General features: G+C 40.0%; 2 protein-coding genes across 8 annotated transcripts in view; one reads left to right on the top strand and one right to left on the bottom strand.

The window, feature by feature from the left end:
* The window catches only part of CHD1L (chromodomain helicase DNA binding protein 1 like), a 53,266-nt gene extending 46,791 nt beyond the window's left edge, over nt 1–6,475 (top strand). For all 7 annotated transcript variants that reach the window (XM_009245362.4, XM_002810333.6, XM_054553529.2 and 4 more), the window contains 4 exons: nt 2,032–2,102; nt 4,314–4,428; nt 5,109–5,217; nt 6,145–6,475. In XM_009245362.4, coding sequence (XP_009243637.3) covers nt 2,032–2,102; nt 4,314–4,428; nt 5,109–5,217; nt 6,145–6,223 — 374 coding nt within the window. In that variant the 3' untranslated portion in view covers nt 6,224–6,475. The remainder of the gene's footprint in view (nt 1–2,031; nt 2,103–4,313; nt 4,429–5,108; nt 5,218–6,144) is intronic.
* Nucleotides 1–24,401, bottom strand: part of LOC100447686 (neuroblastoma breakpoint family member 12) — a 2,265,351-nt gene that overhangs the window by 1,204,956 nt on the left and 1,035,994 nt on the right.

Genomic DNA, 24,401 nt, shown 5'->3' with positions numbered 1-24,401 from the left:
GGATTTGACCCAAGGTTGCTCACCTTGGAGCACTCTGAGGAGAGTGGGAAGCTTAGACTTAAGGCCTGAGTGCTCAGTAAGGAAATGGAGATGGGAGTGTGCAGTTTTCTCTGAAGGAGGATTGAAGCAGGGTGCAGCAAAGTAGGTGAAACTGTGGACTAGAATTCCCAGGGAAGGCTTCATGGAGGTCCTGGGCCTGGAAAGGTGGGTTGAATTTGAATAGGTGGAGAGAAATGGCAAGAGGCTCCCCGACTGCTCATTACAACACCTGCTATTCCTCGTCTGTGGGTATTGAAGGACCCAGGCAGTTACCCTGTTCCTTTGTGTGGAGGATGGCGTACAGGCCAGGTGGGCCAGATGGAGGGTTTAGGCAGAATAATAGAGAAGAGTTTCGTTTTCACTGGCGGCTTGGGCCACATCATAGAAGACCTTAAATGATTTGTCCAGGGAGATGCCATTCTGAGCAGAACCTTATCTAATGGAATGGGTAATGGCTGGTCATTTTGGGGGATTTGATCAAAAGGATGGTGTAGCACAACCAGTATTTTAGAATGACTGAACAAAAAGTTCAAACTGGCATCAACCTCTAACCATTAGACAGGGTCTGTAAAATAAAAGGAACAAAGGTTTTTTTGTTGTTTTGTTTTGTTTTTGTTTTTGAGATGGAGTCTCATTGTCTGGAGTGCAGTGGCACGATCTTGGCTCACTGCAGTCTCCACCTCCCAGGCTCAGGCAATCCTCCTGCCTCAGCCTCCCAAGTAGCTTTGTACCACAGGCACACACCACCACGCCCGGCCACTCTTTTGAATTTTTGGTAGTGACAGGGTTTTGCCATGTTGCCCAGGCTGGCCTCAAACTCCTGAGCTCAAGTGATCCACCTCCCTCAGCCTCTCCAAGTGCTAGGATTACACGCATAAGCCACTGCACCCAGCCTGAGGTTTTTAAGGAGAAATGAGGAAGATTACATACTTTTTTTGAATCAGTTATCCTTGGCTACAAGGATTAGTAAGGGTGGCACCAGGCCGAGGTTGGGCAGGCAGTTGATGAGGAGATGTCTTTGCAGAAGTATATTTTTATGTAAGCTTGCCAGGGCCCTTGTGCAAGGTCATGGGTTTTGTAAAATCTGTTGTGATAGTTCTTGTTATCAGACATTTATGCAGTAGAACTTTCCCTTCATGGCCTTCCCTGGCTCTATTTGTCAGAGTTTTGTGTTATTTTTTGAGATAGGGTCTCACCCTGTCACTCAGGCTGAAGTGCATTGGCGTGATCATAGCTCACCACAGCCTCGAACTCCTTTGCTCAAGAGATCCTCCCACCTCAGCCTCCCAAGTAGCTAAGACTACAGGTTCACAACACCAAACCTAACTAATTTTTTCTTATTTTTTGTAGAGACTTGGTCTTGCCTTGTTGCCCAGGTTAGTCTGGAACCCTGGCTTCCAGCAATCCTCCCACCTCAGCCTCCCAAAGCACTGGGATTATAGTTGTGAGTCACTGTGCTCGGCCATATTTGTCAGTTTTTAACACAAGCATCTCTATTTTGATTCTAACCGCTTTCACATCAGCTGATGTAAAGCCATAGAATTAAATTAGCGCATTTTTCTTCACTATCAGTTTTATTTGATTTGGATGGGGTAGGAAAATATATTATACAAACAGATAGAGATAAAGTAGAATGTAATAATTTGAATGATTTAAGACAAGCACAAAACTACCAAAGGAATTTCAAGCTCATAATGCTCCCTCCCCAAAGACCCCAGCTACCTCTGGGTTTTGTATTCACTTTCTGATGTCTACAGGGGTACTTTGTTGTTAACGTTTGAGGAGCATTAAATTAGGAGATCATAGAAATTCAGGAGTGAAGCAGGTGAGTACCCAGCTAAGAGGTTGACTGAGGCCAGGAAAGTGAGAAAGGGCTGTGTAGGAAGGTGGGTCCTGAAACCCAACTGAATTTGAAGAAGGCGAGATACGAGGAGGATTCGTTCCTTAGTGAACTTGGTGTTCTTTGTGTTGCTCCTTTCTGTTTTACCTCAGACCTGAGTTTGGGAGGTGTCCTTTTATTTCCTGTTGATGATAAAGAATCAAGAAACAAAGGGCAAGATTTGGTAAGTAAAACCCATCTCTTTTCAGAACTAAAAGTGGACTCACATCAACTTCTCTTGAAGTGTCCCCTGCCCCAGTTGGCCTCTCTGCCAGTGTATTGGTTTGTTCGGGCTGCCATAACAAAAAGCCACAGACTAGGTAGCTTAAACAGCAGAAATGTATTTCCTTATAGTTCTGGAGGCTGAAAGTCCAAGATCAATGTATCGGCAGGTTTGGTTTCTCCCGAGGATTCTCTCCTTGGCTTGCAGATGGCGGTCATCTTGCTGTGCTTGCACAACCCTGGTGTCTGTGTGTCCAGATTTCCTTTCTTATAAGGATAGCACTCAGAATGGATCAGGCCCCACCCTAAACCCTTGTTTTAACTTCATTGCCCCTTTAAAGACCCTGTCTCTAAATACAGTAAACATGAGGTACCGGGGGTTAGGGCTTCAATATATGAATTTGGGGGGAAACAGTTCAGCCTATAACAAGCAGATCGGGCCATAGTCTCCACTGTACTTCCCCTGTCCCCAGGCTTCCATCCATCTGTCCCCGGACCACTGTCCAGACAGCAGATCCCACCTAAGTACAAGGATTTCTATTTGTCTTTTTATTCTCAGTACCCTACATAGTACTAGCTCATAAGAAATGCTCCATAAACATTTACTGCATGAGTAAGAACGCATGACTCAGAACTCTGAGGGTTTCATTTCTTATTATGTGAAAATTTCTATGAAAGATTGTGTTTTCTAGTCAGCCATAATAAAGCAGGAGAGAGGAACTAACACATGTCCTCTGCCCACATCAGAATCCTTTTGCATCTTAGGCATCTTGGGATGCCGGTAGTGAGTTTGATTTACCCCACCTACCTGGCTTTCTCCAAGGCCTGGGTTCATGTTCAGATTTTAAGCCAGAATTAAGGAATTTCAAAACCAGGCCAAAAGAGAGGCTCATCCTTTTGAGGTTGCTGGTCTATGTGACTGTGTTAGGCTGTTTTTGCATTGTGATAAAAGAATTCCCTGAGACTAGGTAATTTACAAAGAAAAGAGATTTATTTGCTCATGGTTCTGCATGCTGTACAGGAAGCCTGGTACTGACATCTGCTCCTGGTGGGAGCTTCAGGAAGCTCACAGTCATGGTGGAAGGCAAAGGGGAAGCTAGTGTATCACACATGGCAAGAGCAGGAACAAGAGAGAGTGGGGGTAGGTGCCACACTGCTTTAAATAACTAGATGTCATGTGAACTACCAGAGCAAGAACTCATCACCAAGAGTATGGCATTAAGCCATCCATGAGGGGTCCACCCCATGATCCAACACCTCCCACTAGGCCCCACCTCCAACACTGGGGATTACATCCCAACATGAGATTTGGAGGGGGACATACATCCAAACTACACAGTGACTAACAGCAAAGTGGTTTCTGTTGAGTCATTCCTTCAGTAATTTCTAAAATGTTAAAAAAGGAGAAAAGTAAAGTGTCTGTGCATGAGAAACTCAGAATCCAGTGATTCAGGAAAACTGTTCACAGGGAGTAGAGCACCGTGTCTATGATATGACTGTGGTGATGTTATCCCGGAAGCTCCCTTGACACTCTCCAGCTCTGCCCACTTAGGTTAGGATGGTTGAGAGATACTTGGCATTTTGTCCTCATGGGAATTGTTCGAACAGAGATGGAATGACTGCTTGTCCTGGGGGTTGTGGAGCTGACTCAGGCATCAAAGGGCTGGGATACAGGAGCCTCTAAGATCTTTTTCATGCCTACAATTCAGAAAAATTCTTTTTTTTTTTTACCCTTGAGAGCTTTTGGAAAGTATGTTTTGGACTCATTCTCTGGTTTTAATGTATTTTAAAAAGAAGAAGAAAAGCCTGTATAAAGTGCCCACAAAGTAAGAATTACGATGGGATGTGAAGTCATACATATAGTAGGACATTGCTGTTCAGGCACAGCATCCGAAAGAGACAGAGCCAAGCCCAAGTGACCCATCAAGGACTGTGCCGCCTCCATGGGTGGTCACTTGGTTGAGTGTGGCTGTCTCGTGTCGGATCGGTCATCTATTTTTTTTTTTTTCTTTTTCTATTATTATTATTATTATTATTATACTTTAGGTTTTATGGTACATGTGCCCAATGTGCAGGTAAGTTACATATGTATACATGTGCCATGCTGGTGCACTGCACCCACCAACTCGTCATCTAGCATTAGGATCGGTCATCTAATGGTGGTTCTTTCCAGTTGGCCTTGATTGTGGCTCAGCATCGTGATCGCTCCAATGTCCTGTCTGGCATTAAGATGGCAGCCCTAGAAGAGGGCCTGAAGAAGATATTTTTAGCAGCAAAGAAGAAGAAAGGTAAGCTTTTCCACCTGTGCTCAAGAGTAGATGAATTTGTTTCTAGGCATGTGATACGACTTTTGAAGGGAGGGGAGAAATGTCAAGATCCCACTTAATATGCATGGTAAAGGCAAACCACAGAAGTGATCACCCCACCATCTTGTAATCATATGGCCCCTTGTCCTTTCCAAAACACTTTTAATATCGGTTATCTCTGTAGGCTGTCTCCATCCCCCGGGTATTTTTATCGTGATTTTACAGATGAGGTGGCAGAGGACTAGACATGAAGCAACTTGGTCATATGTAGTTGGTAAATGCTGTTTATTTAATCTCCTCTTGGAGAGTCACAGTTCCCAATAACAGTTCTTCGACAAAAATTGAGTTTAGTTTTGTTTACAAACCTAGTGTGTCTCAGAGCTTATTGAATTGATTGGCTTGTTAGAGAATCTTTGCTTTTTTTAATTTTGCCTCCACCAATCATAATCTATTTCCATTGTATGTATTTCCAGAACTTGTAGGTCCTTGTGTTCAACAGAATAATTTAATTTTTCTTACTACAATTCTTCCCCAGAATATTTTTGACATTATAATTATGGGCTTTCAGTGAGACAGTCAATAATAATTTTATCCCATGTGTATTTTATACCCATCAATCAATTTTTGATGAGTGAAGACATCTGTTCTTCTCTTCATAATAGCAAGTGTTCATCTTCCACGTATTGGACATGCCACGAAAGGTTTTAACTGGTATGGTACTGAGCGACTTATTCGGAAACATCTGGCTGCAAGAGGCATCCCAACTTACATGTATCCTTTGTGATCTTCATTGTGTGTTCTCCCAACCCAAGAGGGAAAATGTGTTCATTTTCTGGTGTCGGTTCTTAATCCAAGACCAAGTTTCTTCCTGCCACAGTGTTTACTCTCCCCCTCTTCAGTGAGACAAAGTAAGAAGCACTTTCTAACTTGTGTGTATCAAATATGTACACCCAACAGGATCAACACATCCAAGCATTTCTGGATGCCAGCAGATAAATTAAAAGATACATACATGAAGGGGAGAATTAATTGAGCAATTGTTAATTTGGTAACATTGAGTCTTTCACATCGCTTCTCTAGAGATCCTTCAGGTCTGTGGAACAAGGCTTAATTCTAAGAACTTCACACTGTTCATTTTAATGAACAGTTAAGCAAACAAATAAGTGAACTATTTTATTCCTGAACCTTTTTGATGTATTGTTAGAAGGCAGTATGAAATTTATTTTAACCATGAAGTCATGATCTACTTTAGCTAGACTAGTGTTTTCTTCTAATGACCTCCTTGCTCTGTAAGTTAGCATATTTTGAACTATTATACTGAGTCCCAAAATTACTAGAGAAAGCAGAATTGACCCCAAGTGCTATAATCACACAGAAACTCCATCTTTTTACATAGATATTTGACTGAAATTCACTCAGTGATGGTCTTCAGGATATTTAAATCACTGTAAAAACTTAGTAGAGAAGCCAGCTTTTATGTGCTTGCACACTTCGAACAGTATCTAAAGAGTTTTAGTACTCTGAAAACAATAGCAGCAATAAGTACTAACAATATTGAAAGTATTTACGATATCGTGAAAGAGATTAAAGCATACTACTTCTAGAACAGTTATTTCAATAATTACTAGAGAACTAGTTCTGGTAAAGTTGGTTTAATTTAAAGTGATGACATGTATCTTCCTTGACTATCCTTACCAGATATTATTTTCCTAGAAGCAAGTCTGCTGTCCTTCATTCACAGTCTTCATCTTCCTCCTCAAGAAAGCTGGTGGCTTAAAATTGGCCCAGCCTTAGATCCTGTCTTTAGCAACCAGCTAATATTTACCCAGAGGTACTGTAATAGAGTATTTCAAAATGGAATCAGGATCTGGTGGGCCTCAGAAATTGTCTCTTTTCTGAGTTTCAATTTGGTTCTCCTGGATGTTTTGCTGTGTTTTGGTACCTGTAATATAGGGAAACACAACTTTTTTTGGGAAAGCCCTTTGACCCCAGCTTACTAGTTGCATAATAATAAATTTTCTATTCCTAATGGTTTTATTGCTTTCTTTCCCCTATATCTAGTTTCTTCTCCTCTACCAGACTGATTACTTTATAGAGGGAAAGCCTGTATGGATTAAGGAGACATGAAAGGTCATAAAACAGGGTGGCTCTGGGAGAAGGAAGCACCTTCAGCCAGTTCATGCCTTCAAAAAGAAAGGACCCAGGAAGAGACACTGAGAAGTGAGAATCTTTATCCAGATAAATAGTGTACCTCCTCTCCTCCTTTTTGCACTGCACAACATCAAGATCTGGAAGAAAATACATTGATCTAGAGTTTGTCAAATGTGACTTCAGAAAAACCACAGGAGCTTTTTTCTCCTAGCCACCAAATCCAATTCAGCTTCAAGGAATAAGGGAATTGTGAAAAGGGTGCAATCCCATCACAGCATGACTGATGATATTGGGGAGGGTAGGAGACCGAGAACCAACAGAGAAGGAGTCATGGAGGGAAGACTATAAGTTGTGGCTTTCCACACTTGTGTGTGTCTCAGTCTTGGCTGAGTATTCTCACCCAGCATAATTTCTGCTGACTTGAGGCCATCAACACCTAGAGTGCTATGGAGGCCTCATGAGAAGTCTCAGTCCTGGGCTTTCATGTGGGGAACTCTGGCTATTGGACTCAGAGCCAGGACCATGGTCTTCTAAGGAAGGTGGTACCTGTGTTTTACTGTTCTCACTCTCTTCTCACATATTCACCCTTCATTAATATAGCATCATGCTGAAGACCTATTTCATCAAAAATTCAGCATTTCTTAAATTTTTTTCCCCAAAACTTGCATCAATTTTAACTGCCTCCTATCCACTACTCTTCCCACCACCCTTAACATGTAGGTTATTATAACAACTTTAACTTATTGATTTGTATCTTAAGTCTTGCCTACAACTGGAAGCAAAATTAGAACTCCACAAAGGGAGAATGTAGTGAAACCTAACCTAATGGCACGAGTAAGTTGCTGTGCCTTTCAGAAGCAGTCAGAGTGCAAATAGGTGGAGTAGTAGCAAATGCAAAGAAAACTTGACTGGGCCCCATGCAAAAGCTGTAGATCCTCTTGGAAAGCTGTGCTCATGTCTGAGGGCAGAACACACAGGGCTAGCTGGGGTTGTTTTTGAACGTCCAAGAGAAGCATCACAGCAGGGAACTTGCTTCTAAAGGGAACGTCGTTGACCTTTCAGGGACAGTTGTCTTTTGTGGGGAGAAAGCCGCCTTTTTTCCCCCTATTCTGTCAACCATGCTGCAGTCATGTGGGATTTTTCTCTGGATGTAGTCCCTGAACCATGAACCTTGGTCTTCTTGTAAGCTGGGCATAAACAATACAGATGAAGATCAGAAAACACATGTAGCACATTCTCCCTTAAATGTGGGGTCACTTCTCAGTGGCAATGCCCTGATTTGCTTGTGTACCTCTCTTAACTCTTCAGAGTCAAAAACACTGCCCTACTACGTATTCAGAAATCTGCCCTGTTTTATACTCCCTTCATTCTTTCTATCAAAGAGTTATCATTATCTGGGAAAGTAGAATGAGAGAAGCTATTACATTTACCCCAAGGGATTGTTCTCTTTCTTCCACACCATATCTTTGATGCTATCTCGCTGTCACCTCTGAGGATGGAGCCAGGAGGATAATACCAGATTTTATTCACTGATGAGCTCTTGTAGACTAAACATCAGCTTTTATGCATCCTAATCATCAGCATAAAAATCCCACTTACTGAGACAGTGAGGACCTTAAGTCTATGGAAATTTTTCTATAAGTATAGGCTCATATTTTCTTGACTTTTAATACATTTTTCTTACAACAAGCCTACAACTTCTTTTATTTTTTTGCCCCATAAAACTGTATTAAGTTAATTAACCCTTTAAAAATATAGCTTGAATCAGCCATTTTTGAGCCCTAAACTATTTCTACATCTGTATTTTCTGTTTTCCCATCTACTGACTGAAGTACAGTTGTCCCTCAGTATCCATGGTGGATTGGTTCCAGGACCTCCCATGGATACCAAGATCTGGGGATGCTCAAATCCCAAATACAAAATGGCATAGTATTTGCATACAACCTCACATCCTCCTGCATACTTTAAATCACCTCTGGATTACTTATAGTACCTAATAAGATGTAAATGCTATGTAAATAGTTGTCATACTGTATTTAGAAAATAATGACAACGAAAACAGTCTGTACATGTTCAGCACAGATGTAATTTTTAAAAAATATTTTTCATCCACAGTTGGTTTAATCCATAGATGTAGACGCCACGGATGCAGAAAGCTGACTGTGTAAACTCATTCTAGCATTACTTAACTTTTCACCACAATCTGCCTTCTTGTTTCCAAAAGACATCTGCAGTTTCTCACTTGGGCTTATGCTGGTGTGTCTCCTTATGCTGGTGCCTCTTACCTCGACTGCCTTACTCCTCTATTTTCCCAGCATCCATCATCCCTTATCAAATCTTGTCTTTAAGAACCCAGAAAAAGGCATTTTCTACATTCCCACTAAAATGTAATCTCTCAGGGCTACCAATGATAGCTGGGTTTATAGCACTTACTTTGTTGTGCTCCCTATTGTTCTCATCAGTGTATTTACTTAACCCTCGCCTAGACAGCGAGGTCTTTGAGAAAAAAGGGCTGATTCAAGCTATATTTTTAAAGGGTTAATTAATAGAATGTAGTTTTTATGGGGCAAAAAAATAAAAGAAGTTGTAGGCTTGTTATAAGGTAAAGAAAAATGTATTAAAAGTCAAGAAAATATGAGCCTATACTTATAGAAAAATTTCAAATCAATTAGCTGACACTCAAATCTTTGTTGAGTTGAAATTGTATGGAAATAACTGGCTATCAATTTGGGGACTATAATAAACTAATCTTAATTATAGTTTAAATCTTAATATAAAACGAGAATATGGAAAGAAACGTCATTTTTGTGGTGTCAGACTAGCAGTTTCCCCCTTTTATTTATTTTTTTGAGACAGAGTCTCACTCTGTCGCCAGGCTGGAGTGCAGTGGCGCAATCTCGACTCACTGCAACCTCCACCTCCCGGGTTCAAGCAATTGTCCTGCCTCAGCCTCCCAAGTAGCTGGGACTACAGGCACATGCCATCACCCCCAGCTAATTTTTGTATTTTTAGTACAGACAGGGTTTTACCATGTTGGCCAGGATAGTCTCGATCTCTTGACCTCGTGATCCACCTGCCTTGGCCTCCCAAAGTGCTGGGATTACAGGCATGAGCCACCGTGCCTGCCCCCACCTCCTTTTTTTTTTTTTTTTTTTTTTTGAGATAGAGTCTCACTCAGGCTGGAATGAAATACAGAGGAATGAATTTCTTGAGACAAATGAAAATGAACACACACTAAAACCCATGGAATACAGCAAAAGCAGTTCTTAGTGGGACGTTTACAGCAGTAAATGCCTACATCACAAAAGAAGGAAGATCTTCAGCAATGTAATATTATACCTCAAGAACTAGAAAAAAGAACAAACTAAACACAAAATTAGTAGAAGGAAGGAAATAATAAAGATCAGAGCAGAAATAAATGGAATAGAGACTTAAAAAATTACAAAAGATTGGCCAGGTGCGGTGGCTCATGCCTGCAATCCCAGCACTTTGGGAGGCCGAGGTGGGTGGATCATGAGGTCAGGAGATCGAGACCATCCTGACTAACACGGTGAAACCCTGTCTCTACTAAAAATAGAAAAAATTAGCCAGGTGTGGTGGCAGGCGCCTGTAGTCCCAGCTACTCGGGAGGCTGAGGCAGGAGAATGGTGTGAACCCAGGAGGCGGAGCTTGCAGTGAGCCGAGATTGTGCCACTGCACTCCAGCCTGGGTGACAGAGCGAGACTCCATCTCAAAAAATAAAATAAAATTACAAAAGATCAACAAGATAAAGAGTTGGTTTTTGAAAAGATAAATCTTTAGCTGGACTAAGAAAAAAGAAGACTCCAAATCAGAGATGAAGGAGACATTGCAACTGATTCTACAGAAATATAAGGGATCAGGCTGGGTGTGGTGGCTCATGCCTATAGTCCCAGCACTTTGGGAGGCTGAATCAGGCAGATTGCTTGAGGTCAGGAGTTCAAGAGCAGTTTGGCCAACATGCTGAAACCCCATCTCTACTAAAAATAGAGGTGGGCACCTGTAATCCCAGCTACTTGGGAGGCTGAGACAGAAGAATCGCTTGAACCTGGGAGGCAGAGGTTGCAGTGAGCCGAGATTGCACCACTGTACTCCAGCCTGGGCAACAGAGTGAAACTCCATCTCAAAAAAAAAAAAAGGATCATAAGAAACTGTTATGAATAATTATATGCCAATAAATCAGGTCACCTAGAAGAAATAGGTAAATTCTTGGACACATCCAATCTACCAGTATTGAATTATAAAGAAAGAAAAAATCTGAACAGAGGCCAGGTGTAGTGGTTCACACCTGTAATCTGAGCAGTCTGGGAGGCTGAGGTGGGTGGACCACTTGAGCCTGGAAGTGAGAGACTGGCCTGGACAACATAGTAAGACCCTGTTTCTACTAAAAATAAAATGAAAAATTAGTTGGGTGTGGTGGTCCACACCTGTGGTGCCAGCTACTCAGAAGGCTGAGGGAGGACTGCTTGAGCCTAGGAGTTTGAGGCTGCGGTGAGCTATGATCACACCAGAACACTCCAGCCTGGGCAACAGAGCAAGACACTGTCTCAAAAAAAAAAAAAAAAAAAAAAAAAAAAAAAAAAAAATCTGAACAGACCAATAAAGAACAAGGAGATTAAACCAGTAATAAAAAGCCTTCCAGGGAAGAAAAGCCCAGGAACAGATGGCTTCACTCCTGAATTCTACCAAACATTTAAAGAATTAGTACTAAAAATTTAAGAAAATGGAATACTTCCAAACTTATCCTACAAGGTCAGCATCATCCTGATACCAAAAGCCAAACATACCAAAACCAAACAAGGACATGACAAAAAAAGAAAGAGAACTACAGGCCAATATCCCTGATGAACATAGATGTAAAAATCTTCAACAACAACAAAATTCAGCAAACCAAATTCAACAATGCATGAAAATGGTCATCCATCATGATCAAGTGCAATTCATCCCAGGAATTTGTAGGTGGTTCAATTTACACTAATCAATAAACGATACACAGTGTTAACAGAATGACAGACAAAAAAACCTTATAATCATTTCAATAGATGCAGAAAAGGCATTTGACAAAATTCAAAATTCCTTTATGATAAAAACTCTAAACAAATTATGTATAGAAGGATTGTACCTCAAAACAATAAAGACCATATATGACAATCCCATAGCTAACATCATACCGAATAGGGAAAAGTTGAAACCGTTTATGCTAAGATCTGGAACAAGACAAGCATGCTCACATTGGCCACTTCTGTTCAACATAGTACTAAAAGTGCTAGCAAGAGAAAGAAAAGTAATTGAAATTGGAAAGGAAGAAGTTAAATTGTCCCTGTTTGTAGAGACATGATCTTTTATAAGAACCCCTAAACTCTCCATCAAAAAAAATGTTAGAACTAATAAATTTAGTAAAGCTGCAGGATACAAAAATCAATAGAATTTATTTGCAGTAACAGCAAACTCTAAAAAATCAAGAAAACAATCCATTTGCAATAGCTACCAAAAAAAAAAAAAAATACTTAGGAAAAAATTTAACCAAGGAGGTGAAAGATTTCTACACTAAAGACTGTAAAACATTCATAAATTAAAGAAAATACAATATAGATAGTCTTTGTTGATAGATTGGAAAAATTAATATTGTTATAAAATGTCTATACTATCCAAAGCAATCTATATATAAAGTACAATCCCTATCAAAGTGCAATAGAAAAAAAATGCTAAATTTGTATTGAACCACAGAAGATCCTGAATAACCAAAGCACTCTTGAGCATAAAGAACAAAGCTGGAAATTCCACATTATCTGACTTCAAAATGTACTACAAAGCTGTAGTAACTCAAACAGCATGGTACTGGCATAAGAACAGACATAGATCAATGGAACAGAATAGAGAGACGAAAAATAAATTCATGCATTTACAGTAAATGGATTCTTTACAAAGGCACCAAGAATACACAATGAGGAAAGGACAATGTCTTCAATAAATGATGCTGAGAAAACTGGATACCACATGTAGAAGAATGAAATTAAACTCTCTCATCTTTTGTAAGAAAAAATCAATTCAAAATGGATTAAAGACCTGAAACTGTGAAACTTCTAGAAGAAAACAGGGAGAGAGCTTCATGACATTGGTCCAGACAATGATATGACCTAAATAGTATAAGTAACAAAAGCAAAAATAGAGAAATGGAATTACATCACACTGAAAACCTTCTGCACAGCAAGCAATCAACAGAGTGAAGACATACCCTACAAAATGGGAGAGAATGTTTGCGAAGTATGTATTTGATAAGGGATTAATATCCAAAATATATAAGGAACTGAAATAATGCAATAGAAAGAAACAAATAACTGGATTTTTTAAATGGGCCAAAGACCTCAATACACATTTCTCAAAGAAGACATACAAATGGCCAACAGGTATATGAAAAAAATGCTCAACATCACTAATCATAAGGGAAATATATATCAAAACTACAAGGAAATATCACCTCCTGTTAGAATTGCTGTTATCAAAAAAACAAAAGGTAAGTGTTGGCAAGGATATGAAGTAAAGGGAACCCTTATACACCGTAAGTAGGAATATAAATTAGTACAGCCATTATGGAAAACAGTATGGAAGTGCCTCAAAAAATTACAAACTGAACTACCATATGACAACGTATGATTGAGCAATCCCACTACTGGGTCTATATCCAAAGAAAAAATCCGTATGCTGAAGATATCTGTTCTCCCTTGTTCGTTGCAGCATTATTCACAATAGCTAAGATATGGAAGCTAAGTGTTCATCAGTGGCTAAATAAAGAAAATGTATGTATACACAATGGAATACTTACTATTCAGCCTGTAATTTGTGATAACATAGATGAACATGGAGGATGTATGTTTAGCAAAATAAACCAGATGCAGAAAGAAAAATACCATGTGATTTCCCTCATATGTGGAATCTAAGAAGTTGATCTCAGAAGTAGAGACTAGAATGGTGGTTACCAGAGGGTTGGGTGGTTAGTGGGCTTGGGGAGTTGGGGAGATGTTGGCAATGAGTACATATTTACAATTAGGAGAAATAAGTTCAAGACATCTAATGTACAGCATTATCTTGCTAATGTACAGTAAGATGACATTAACGATGATGTATTGAAAAATGTTTAGAATGGATGTTCTCATCACAAATATATCAGATAATGCATATGTTAATTAGCTAGATTTAACCATTCTGCAATGTATATATAAAGAACATCATGTTGTACGTGATAAATACAATTTTATATGTCAAGTTTAAAAAACAAATTTGAAAAGGAAAATGGAAGAAATGCATATATAGGAGGATAGCAGACATGACAACATCTGGATAATAGCATTATACAGGACAGAAAGATTAAAATGGAGATGAAAAATTATTAGAATAAATATTGGAGACAAATTTCTCACTAAAGAAAGATAAACTACTTGAAATTGACAGTGTTCAGAGAGTACTAAGTAAAAGAGGTTAGAACCCATACCTAGACATATAATGACATCTCCAAATGTCTCAGCGGTTTTGCCAGAAAGGACTCATTTTAAAAACATTTTTGGAGGAACTATTTAAATAAGAGAAATAGAACCAGCAGATGCTGGCCTGGACCACTTTACTACCTTGCTAACATGTCTCACTCCTTCACCCTACTTTAGGAACTTAGTGTAGCTCAGAATCTTTTTACTATTCACACACATTTGAATAAATTCTTGGCTAAATATAAAATTTATTTCAAAGTGATTTTCCAGCAATCCTGAGCAAAAAGAACAAAACTGGAGACATCACATAACCTGACTTCAAAATATGTTACAAAGCTATAGTAACCAAAACATCATGGTATTAGTATAAAAATAAACACATAGACCAATGGAACAGAATAGAGGATCCAGAAATAAAGCCACGTATTTGCAGCCAGCTGATCTTCAACAAAGCCAACAAGACCTTACACTGGGGAAAAAACGCTATCTTCAACAAATAGTGCTGGGAAAATTAGATAGCCACATGCAGAAGAATGAAACTGGACCCCTTACCTCTCAGCATACACCAAGTAAATTCAAAATGCATTAAAGACTTTAAATATAAGACCCAAAACTATAAAAATACTACAAGCAAATCTAGGGAAAACTCTCTTGGATATTGTTCTAGGCAAAGAATGTATGACTTAAGACCTCAAAAGCACAGGGAACAAAACCAAAAACAGAAAAATGGGACTTAATCAAACTAAAAAGCTTCTTTACAGCAGAATAAATAACAGAGTGAAGAGACAACCTATTAAATGGGAGAAAATATTTGCAAGCCATTCATTTGACAGGTGACTAATACCCAGAATACACAAGGAACTCAACTCAACAGTTAACAACAAAAGAATAAAAAAGTGGGCAAAGGACATAATAGACAACTCTCAAAAGAAGACATACAAATGGCCAAGAGGTAAAAGAAAAATGCTTAACACCACTAATCATCAGGTAAATGCAAATCAAAACCACAATGAGATAATATCTTACCCTAGTCAAAATGGCTACCATTAAAAAGACAAAAAAAAAAAAAGAAAAGATGCTGGCAAGAGTGCAGAGAAAATGGAACTCTTCTTCACTGTGGGTGGGAATGTAAACTAGTACAACCACTATGGAAAACAGTATGGAGATTTCTCAAAAAACTCAAATAGAATTACCATTTAATCTAGCAGTCCCACCACTAGGTATCTACTCAAAGGAAAATGAAGCAATATATCAAAGGAGAACCTGCATTCACATGTTTATTACAGCAGTATTCATAGTAAGGCTCGTGCCCCTCTGGGACAAAGCTTCAAGAGGAAGGAACAGGTAGCAATCTTTGCTGTTCTGCAGGCTCTGCTGGTGATACCCAGGCAAACAGGGTCTGGAATCAACCTCCAGCAAACTCCAGCAGACCTGCAGAAGAGGGGCCTGACTGTTAGAAGGAAAACTAATAGCAATAATATCAACATCAACAAAAAGGCTGCCCATGCAAAAACCCCATCCAAAGGTCCTCAGCATCAAACATCAAAGGTAGATAAATCCATGAAGATTAGGAAAAACCAGTGCAGAAATGCTGAAAATTCCAAAAACCAGAATGCCTCTTCTCTTTGAAAGGATCACAACTCCTCACCAGCAAGGGAACAAAACTGGATGGAGAATGAGTTTGATGAATTGACAGAAGTAGGCTTCAGAAGGTGGGTAATAACAAACTCCTCCAAGCTAAAGGAGCATGTTCTAACCCAATGGAAGGAAGCTAAGAAACGTTGATAAAAGGTTATAGGAAATGCTAACGAGAATAACCAGTTTAGAAAAGAACACAAATGACCCAATGGAACTGAAAAACACAGCACGGGAATTTCGTGAAGCATACACAAGTATCAGTAGCCAAATTGGTCAAGTGGAAGAAAGGATATCAGAGACTGAAGATCAACTTCGTGAAATAAAGCGTGAAAACAAGATTAGAGAAAAAAGAATGAAAAGGAATGAACAAAGCCTCCCAAGACATATGAGACTATGTGAAAAGACCAAACCTACGATTGATTGGTGTACCTGAATGTGACAGGGAGAATGGAACCAAGTTGAAAAACACACTTCAGGATATTATCCAGGAGAACTTCCCCAAATTAGCGAGACAGGGCAACATTCAAATTCAGGAAATACAAACAACACCACTAAGATACTCCTCGAGAAGAGCAACCCCAAGACACATAATTGTGAGATTCACCAAGACTGAAATGAAGGAAGTAATGTTAAGGGCAGCCAGAGAGAAAGGTCAGGTTACCCAAAAAGGGAAGCCCATCAGACTTAACAGCGGATCTCTCTGTGGAAACCCTACAAAGCCAGAAGAGAGTCGGGGTCAAGATTCAATGTTCTTAAAGAAAATAACTTTCAACCCAGAATTTCATATCGAGACAAACTAAGCTTGATCAGCGAAGGAGAAATAAAATCCTTTCCAGATAAGCAAATGCTGAGGTATTTTGTCACCACCAGGCCTGCCTTACAGGAACTCCTGAAAGAAGCACTAAATATGGAAAGGAAAAATCAGTACCAGGCACTGCAAAAACATGCCAAAATATAAAGACCAATAACACTATGAAGAAACTGCATCAATTAATGTGCAAAATAACCAGCTAACATCATGACAACAGGAACAGATTCACACATAACAATATTAACCGTAAATGTAAATGGGCTAAATGCCCCAATTGAAAGACACAGACTGGCAAATAGAATAGAGTCAAGACCCATCGGTGTGCTGTATTCAGGAGACCCATCTCACATGCAAACACACACATAGGCTCAAAATAAAGGGATAAAGGAATATTTACCAAGCAAATGGAAAGCAAAAGAAGCAGCATTTGCAATCCTAGTCTCTGATAAAACAGACTTTAAGTCCAGGACCAGATGGATTCACAGCCAAATTCTACCACAGGTACAAGGAGGAGCTGGTACCATTCTTTCAGAAACTATTCCAATCAACAGAAAAAGAGGGAATCCTCCCTAACTCATTTTATGAGGCCAGCATCATCCTGATAACAAAGCCAGGCAGAGACACAACAAAAAAAGAGAATTTTACACCAATATCCTTGATGAACATTGATGCAAAAATAATCAATAAAATATTGGCAAGCTGAATCCAGCAGCATATCAAAAAGTTTATCCACCATGATCAAGTGGGCTTCATCCCTGAGATGCAAGGCTGGTTCAACATATGCAAATCAATAAATGTAATCCAGCATATAAACAGAACGAAAGACAAAAACCACATGATTATTTCAGTAGATGCAGAAAAGGCCTTTGACAAAATTCAACAACACTTCATGCTAAAAACTCAATAAATTAGGTATTGATGGGACATATCTCAAAATAAGAGCTATCTATGACAAAACCACAGTCAATATCATACCAAATGGGAAAAAACTGGAAGCATTCCCTTTGAAAACTGGCACAAGACAGGGATGCCCTCTCTCACCACTCTTATTCAACATAGTGTTGGAAGTTCTGGCCAGGGCAATAGGCAGGAGAAGGAAATAAAGGGTATTCAATTAGGAAAAGAGGAAATCAAATTGTCCCTGTTTGCAGACGACATGATTGTATATCTAGAAAACCCCATTGTCTCAGCCCAAAATCCCCTTAAGCTGATAAGCAACTTCAGCAAAGTGTCAGGATACAAAATCAATGTACAAAAATCACAAGCATTCTTATACACCAACAACAGACAGAGAGCCAAATCATGAGTGAACTCCCGTTCACGATTGCGTCAAAGAGAATGAAATACCTAGGAATCCAACTTACAAGGGATGTGAAGGACCTCTTCAAGGAGAACTACAAACCATTGCTCAATGAAATAAAAGAGGATACAAACAAATGGAAGAACATTCCATGCTCATGGGTAGGAAGAATCAATATCGTGAAAATGGCCACACTGCCCAAGGTAATTTATAGATTCAGTGCCATCCCCATCAAGTTACCAATCACTTTCTTCACAGAATTGGAAAAAACTACTTTAAAGTTCATATGGAACCAAAAAAGAGCCCGCATCGCCAAGTCAATCCTAAGCCAAAAGAACAAAGCCGGAGGCATCACGCTACCTGACTTCAAACTATACTACAAGGCAACAGTAACCAAAACAGCATGGTACTGGTACCAAAACAGAGTTATAGACCAATGGAACAGAACAGAGCCCTCAGAAATAATGCCGTGTATCTACAAGCATCTCATCTTTGACAAACCTGACGAAAACAAGAAATGGGGAAAGGATTCCCTATTTAATAAATGGTGCTGGGAAAACTGGCTAGCCATATGTAGAAAGCTGAAACTGGATCCCTTCCTTACACCTTATACAAAAATTAATTCACGATGGATTAAAGAGTTACATGTTGGACCTAAAACCATAAAAACCCTAGAAGAAAACCTAGGCAATACCGTTCAGGACATAGGCACGGGCAAGGAATTCATGTCTAAAACACCAAAAGCAATGGCAACAAAAGCCAAAATGGACAAATGGGATCTAATCAAAGAGCTTCTGCACAGCAGAAGAAACTACCATCAGAGTGAACAGGCAACGTACAGAATGGGAGAAAATTTTTGTAACCTACTCATCTGACAAAGGGCTAATATCCAGAATCTACAATGAATTCAAACAAATTTACAAGAAATAAACAACCCCACCAAAAAGTGGGTGAAGGATATGAACAGACACTTCTCAAAAGAAGACATTTATGCAGCCATAAAAGACATGAAAAAATGCTCATCATCACTGGCCATCAGAGAAATGCAAATAAAAGCCACAATGAGATACCATCTCACACCAGTTAGAATGGCGATCATTAAAAAGTCAGGGAACAGATTCAGGAGCCAAGATGGCCGAATAGGAACAGCTCCGGTCTACAGCTCCCAGCGTGAGCGACGCAGAAGACAGGTGATTTCTGCATTTCCATCTGAGGTACCGGGTTCATCTCACTAGGGAGTGCCAGTCAGTGGGCGCAGGACAGTGGGTGCAGTGCACCGTGTGCCAGCTGAAGCAAGGTGAGGCATTGCCCCACTCGGGAAGTGCAAGGGGTCAGGGAGTTCCCTTTCCTGGTCAAGGAAAGGGGTGACAGATGGCACCTGGAAAATCGGGCCACTGCCACCCGAATACTGTGCTTTTCCGACGGGCTTAGGAAATGGTGCAGCAGGAGATTATATCCCACACCTAGCTCAGAGGGTCCTACGCCCACGGAGTCTTGCTGATTGCTAGCACAGCAGCCTGAGATCAAACTGCAAGGTGGCAGTGAGGCTGGGGGATGGGCGCCCGCCATTGCCCAGGCTCGCTTAGGTAAACAAAGCAGCCCGGAAGCTCGAACTGGGTGGAGCCCACCACAGCTCAAGGAGGCCTGCCTGCCTCTGTAGGCTCCACCTCTGGGGGCAGGGCACAGACAAACAGAAAGACAGCAGAAACCTCAGCAGACTTAAATGTCCCTGTCTGACAGCTTTGAGGAGAGCAGTGGTTCTCCCAGCATGCAGCTGGAGATCTGAGAACGGGCAGACTGCCTCCTCAAGTGGATCCCTGACCCCTGTGCAGCATAACTGGGAAGCACCCCCCAGTAGAGGCAGACTGACACCTCACATGGGCGGGTACTCCTCTGAGACAAAACTTCCAGAGGAACGATCAGACAGCAGCATTTGCAGATCATGAAAATCTGCGGTTCTGCAGACACCGCTCCTGATACCCAGGCAAACAGGGTCTGGAGTGGACCTCTAGCAAACTCCAACAGGCCTGCAGCTGAGGGTCCTGTCTGTTAGAAGGAAAAACTAAAACAGAAAGGACATCCACACCAAAAACTCATCTGTACAACACCATCATCAAAGACCAAAAGTAGATAAAACCACAAAGATCGGGAAAAAACAGAGCAGAAAAACTGGAAACTCTAAGAGTCAGAGCATCTCTCCTCCTCCAAAGGAACACAGTTCCTCACCAGCAATGGAACAAAGCTGGATGGAGAATGACTTTGAGGAGTTGAGAGAAGAAGGCTTCAGACGATCAAACTACTCCGAGCTACAGGAGGAAATTCAAACCAAAGGCAAAGAAGTTGAAAACTTTGAAAAAACTTTAGACGAATGTATAACTAGAATAACCAATACAGAGAAGTGCTTAAAGGAGCTGATGGAGCTGAAAGCCAAGGCTCAAGAACTACGTGAAGAATGCAGAAGCCTCAGGAGCCGATGCGACCAACTGGAAGAAAGGGTATCAGTGATGGACGATGAAATGAATGAAATGAAGTGAGAAGGGAAGTTTAGAGAAAACAGAATAAAAAGACATGAACAAAGCCTCCAAGAAATATGGGACTATGTGAAAAGACCAAATCTACATCTGATTGGTGTACCTGAAAGTGACGGGGAGAATGGAACCAAGTTGGAAAACACTCTGCAGGATATTATCCAGAACTTCCCCAATCTAGCAAGGCAGGCCAACATTCAGATTCAGGAAATACAGAGAACACCACAAAGATACTCCTCGAGAACAGCACCTACAAGACATAATTGTCAGATTCACCAAAGTTGAAATGAAGGAAAAAATGTTAAGGGCAGCCAGAGAGAAAGGTGGGGTTTCCCACAAAGGGAAGCCCATCAGACTAACAGCAGATCTCTCAGCAGAAACTCTACAAGCCAGAAGAGAGTGGGGGCCAATATTCAACATTCTTAAAGAAAAGAATTTTCAACCCAGAATTTCATATCCAGCCAAAGTAAGCTTCATAAGTGAAGGAGAAATAAAATACTTCACAGACAAGCAAATGCTGAGAGATTTTGTCACCACCAGGCCTGCCCTAAAAGAGCTCCTGAAGGAAGCACTAAATATTGAAAGGCACAACCGGTAGCAGCTGCTGCAAAATCATGCCAAAATGTAAGGACCATCGAGACTAGGAAGAAACTGCATCAACTAACGAGGAAAATAACCACCTAACATCATAATGACAGGATCAAATTCACACATAACAATATTAACTTTAAATGTCAATGGGCTAAATGCTCCTATTAAAAGACGCAGATTGGCAAATTGGAAAAGAGTCAAGACCCATCAGTGTGCTCTATTCAGGAAACCCATCTCACGTGCAGAGACACACATAGGCTCAAAATAAAAGGATGGAGGAAGATCTACCAAGCAAATGGAAAACAAAAAAAGGCAGGGGTTGCAATCCTAGTCACTGATAAAACAGACTTTAAACCAACAAAGATCAAAAGAGACAGAGAAGGCCATTACATAATGGTAAAGGGATCAATTCAACAAGAAGAGCTAACTATCCTAAATATATATGCACCCAATACAGGAGCACCCAGATTCATAAAGCAAGTTCTAAGTGACCTACAAAGAGACTTAGACTCCCACACAATAATAATGGGAGACTTTAACATCCCACTGTCACCATTAGACAGATCAACGACAGAGAAAGTTAACAAGGATACCCAGGAATTGAACTCAGCTCTGCAGTAAGCAGACCTAATAGACATCTACAGAACTCTCCACCCCAAATCAACAGAATATACATTTTTTTCAGCACCACACCACACCTATTGCAAAATTGACCACATAGTTGGAAGTAAAGCTCTCCTCAGCAAATGTAAAAGAACAGAAATTATAACAAACTGTCTCTCAGACCACAGTGCAATCAAACTACAAGTCAGGATTAAGAAACTCACTCAAAACCGCTCGACTACATGGAAACTGAACAACCTGCTCCTGAATGACTACTGGGTACCTAAGGAAATGAAGGCAGAAATAAAGATGTTCTTTGAAACCAACAAGAACAAAGACACAATATACCAGAATCTCTGGGACACATTAAAAGCAGTGTGTAGAGGGAAGTTTATAGCACTAAATGCCCACAAGAGAAAGCAGGAAAGATCCAAAATTGACACTCTAACATCACAATTAAAAGAACTAGAAAAGCAAGAGCAAACACATTCAAAAGCTAGCAGAAGGCAAGAAAAAACTAAAATCAGAGCAGAACTGAAGGAAATAGAGACAAAAAAAAAAAACCCTTCCAAAAATTAATGAATCCAGGAGCTGGTTTTTTGAAAGGATCAACAAAATTGATCGACTGCTAGCAAGACTAATAAAAAAAGAGAGAAGAATCAAATAGACACAATAAAAAATGATAAAGGGGATATCACCATCGATCCCACAGAAATACAAACTACCAGCAGAGAATACTACAAACACGTCTACGCAAATAAACTAGAAAATCTAGAAGAAATGGATAAGTTCCTTGACACATACACTTTCCCAAGACTAAACCAGGAAGAAGTTGAATCTCTGAATAGGCCAATAACAGGCTCTGAAATTGTGGCAATAATCAATAGCTTACCAACAAAAAAGAGTCCAGGACCAGATGGATTCACAGCCGAATTCTACCAGAGGTACAAGGAGGAGCTGGTACCATTCCTTCTGAAACTATTCCAATCAATAGAAAAAGGGGGAATCCTCCCTAACTCATTTTATGAGGCCAGCATCATCCTGATACCAAAGCCGGGCAGAGACACAACCAAAAAAGAGAATTTTAGACCAATATCCTTGATGAACATAGATGCAAAAATCCTCAATAAAATACAGGCAAACCGAATCCAGCAGCATATCAAAATGTTTATCCACCATGATTAAGTGGGCTTCATCCCTGGAATGCAAGGCTGGTTCAATATAAGCAAATCAATAAATATAATCCAGCATATAAATAGAACCAAAGACAAAAACCACATGATTATCTCAATAGATGCAGAGAAGGCCTTTGAGAAAATTCAACAACCCTTCATGCTAAAATCTCTCAACAAATTAGGTATTGATGGGACATATCTCAAAATAATAAGAGCTATCTATGACAAACCCACAGCCAATATCATACTGAATGGGAAAAAACTGGAAGCATTCCCTTTGAAAACTGGCAGAAGACAGGGATACCCTCTCTCACCACTCCTATTCAACATAGTGTTGGAAGTTCTGGCCAGGGTAATCAGGTAGGAGAAGGAAATAAAGGGTATTCAATTAGGAAAAGAGGAAGTCAAATTGTCCCTGTTTGCAGACGACATGATTGTATATCTAGAAAACCCCATCATCTCAGCCCAAAATGTCCTTAAGCTGATAAGAAACTTCAGCAAAGTCTCAGGATACAAAATCAATGTACAAAAATCACAAGCATTCTTATACACCAATAACAGACAAACAGAGAGCCAAATCATGAGTGAACTCCCATTCACGATTGCTTCAAAGAGAATAAAATACTTAGGAATCCAACTTACAAGGGATGTGAAGGACCTCTTCAAGGAGAACTACAAACCACTGCTCAATGAAATAAAAGAGGATACAAACAAATGGAAGTACATTCCATGCTCATGGATTGGAAGAATCAATATCATGAAAATGGCCATACTGCCCAAGGTAATTTGTAGATTCAATGCCATCCCCATCAAGCTACCAATGACTTTCTTCACAGAATTGGAAAAAACTACCTTAAAGTTCATATGGAACCAAAAAAGAGCCCGCATCACCAAGTCAATCCTAAGCCAAAAGAACAAAGCTGGAGGCATCACCGTACCTGTCTTCAATCTATACTACAAGGCTACAGTAACCAAAACAGCATGGTAATAGTACCAAAACAGAGTTATAGATCAATGGAACAGAATAGAGCCCTCAGAAATAATGCTGCATGTCTACAACTATCTGATCTTTGACAAACCTGACAAAAACAAGCAAGGGGGAAAGGATTCCCTATTTAATAAATGGTGCTGGGAAATCTGGCTAGCCATATGTAGAAAGCTGAAACTGGATCCTTTCCTTACACCTTATACAAAAATTAATTCAACATGGATTAAAGACGTAAACATTAGAACTAAAACCATAAAAACCCTAGAAGAAAACCTAGGCATTACCATTCAGGACAGAGGCATGGGCAAGGACTTCATGTCGAAAACACCAAAAGCAATGGCAACAAAAGCCAAAATGGACAAATGGGATCTAATTAAACTAAAGAGCTTCTGCACAGCAAAAGAAACTACCATCAAAGATAACAGGCCACCTACAGAATGGGAGAAAATTTTTGCAATCTACTCATCTGACAAAGGGCTAATATCCAGAATCTACAATGAACTCAAACAAATTTACAAGAAAAAAACAAACAACCCCATCAAAAAGTGGGCGAAGGACATGAACAGACACTTCTCAAAAGAAGACATTTATGCAGCCAAAAGACATATGAAAAAAATGCTTATCATCACTGGCCATCAGAGAAATGCAAATGAAAACCACAATGAGATACC

Source organism: Pongo abelii, chromosome 1 (assembly GCF_028885655.2).
Source record: "Pongo abelii isolate AG06213 chromosome 1, NHGRI_mPonAbe1-v2.0_pri, whole genome shotgun sequence".
Lineage (NCBI taxonomy): Eukaryota > Metazoa > Chordata > Mammalia > Primates > Hominidae > Pongo > Pongo abelii.
This window is presented reverse-complemented; position numbering and strand designations above follow the sequence as displayed.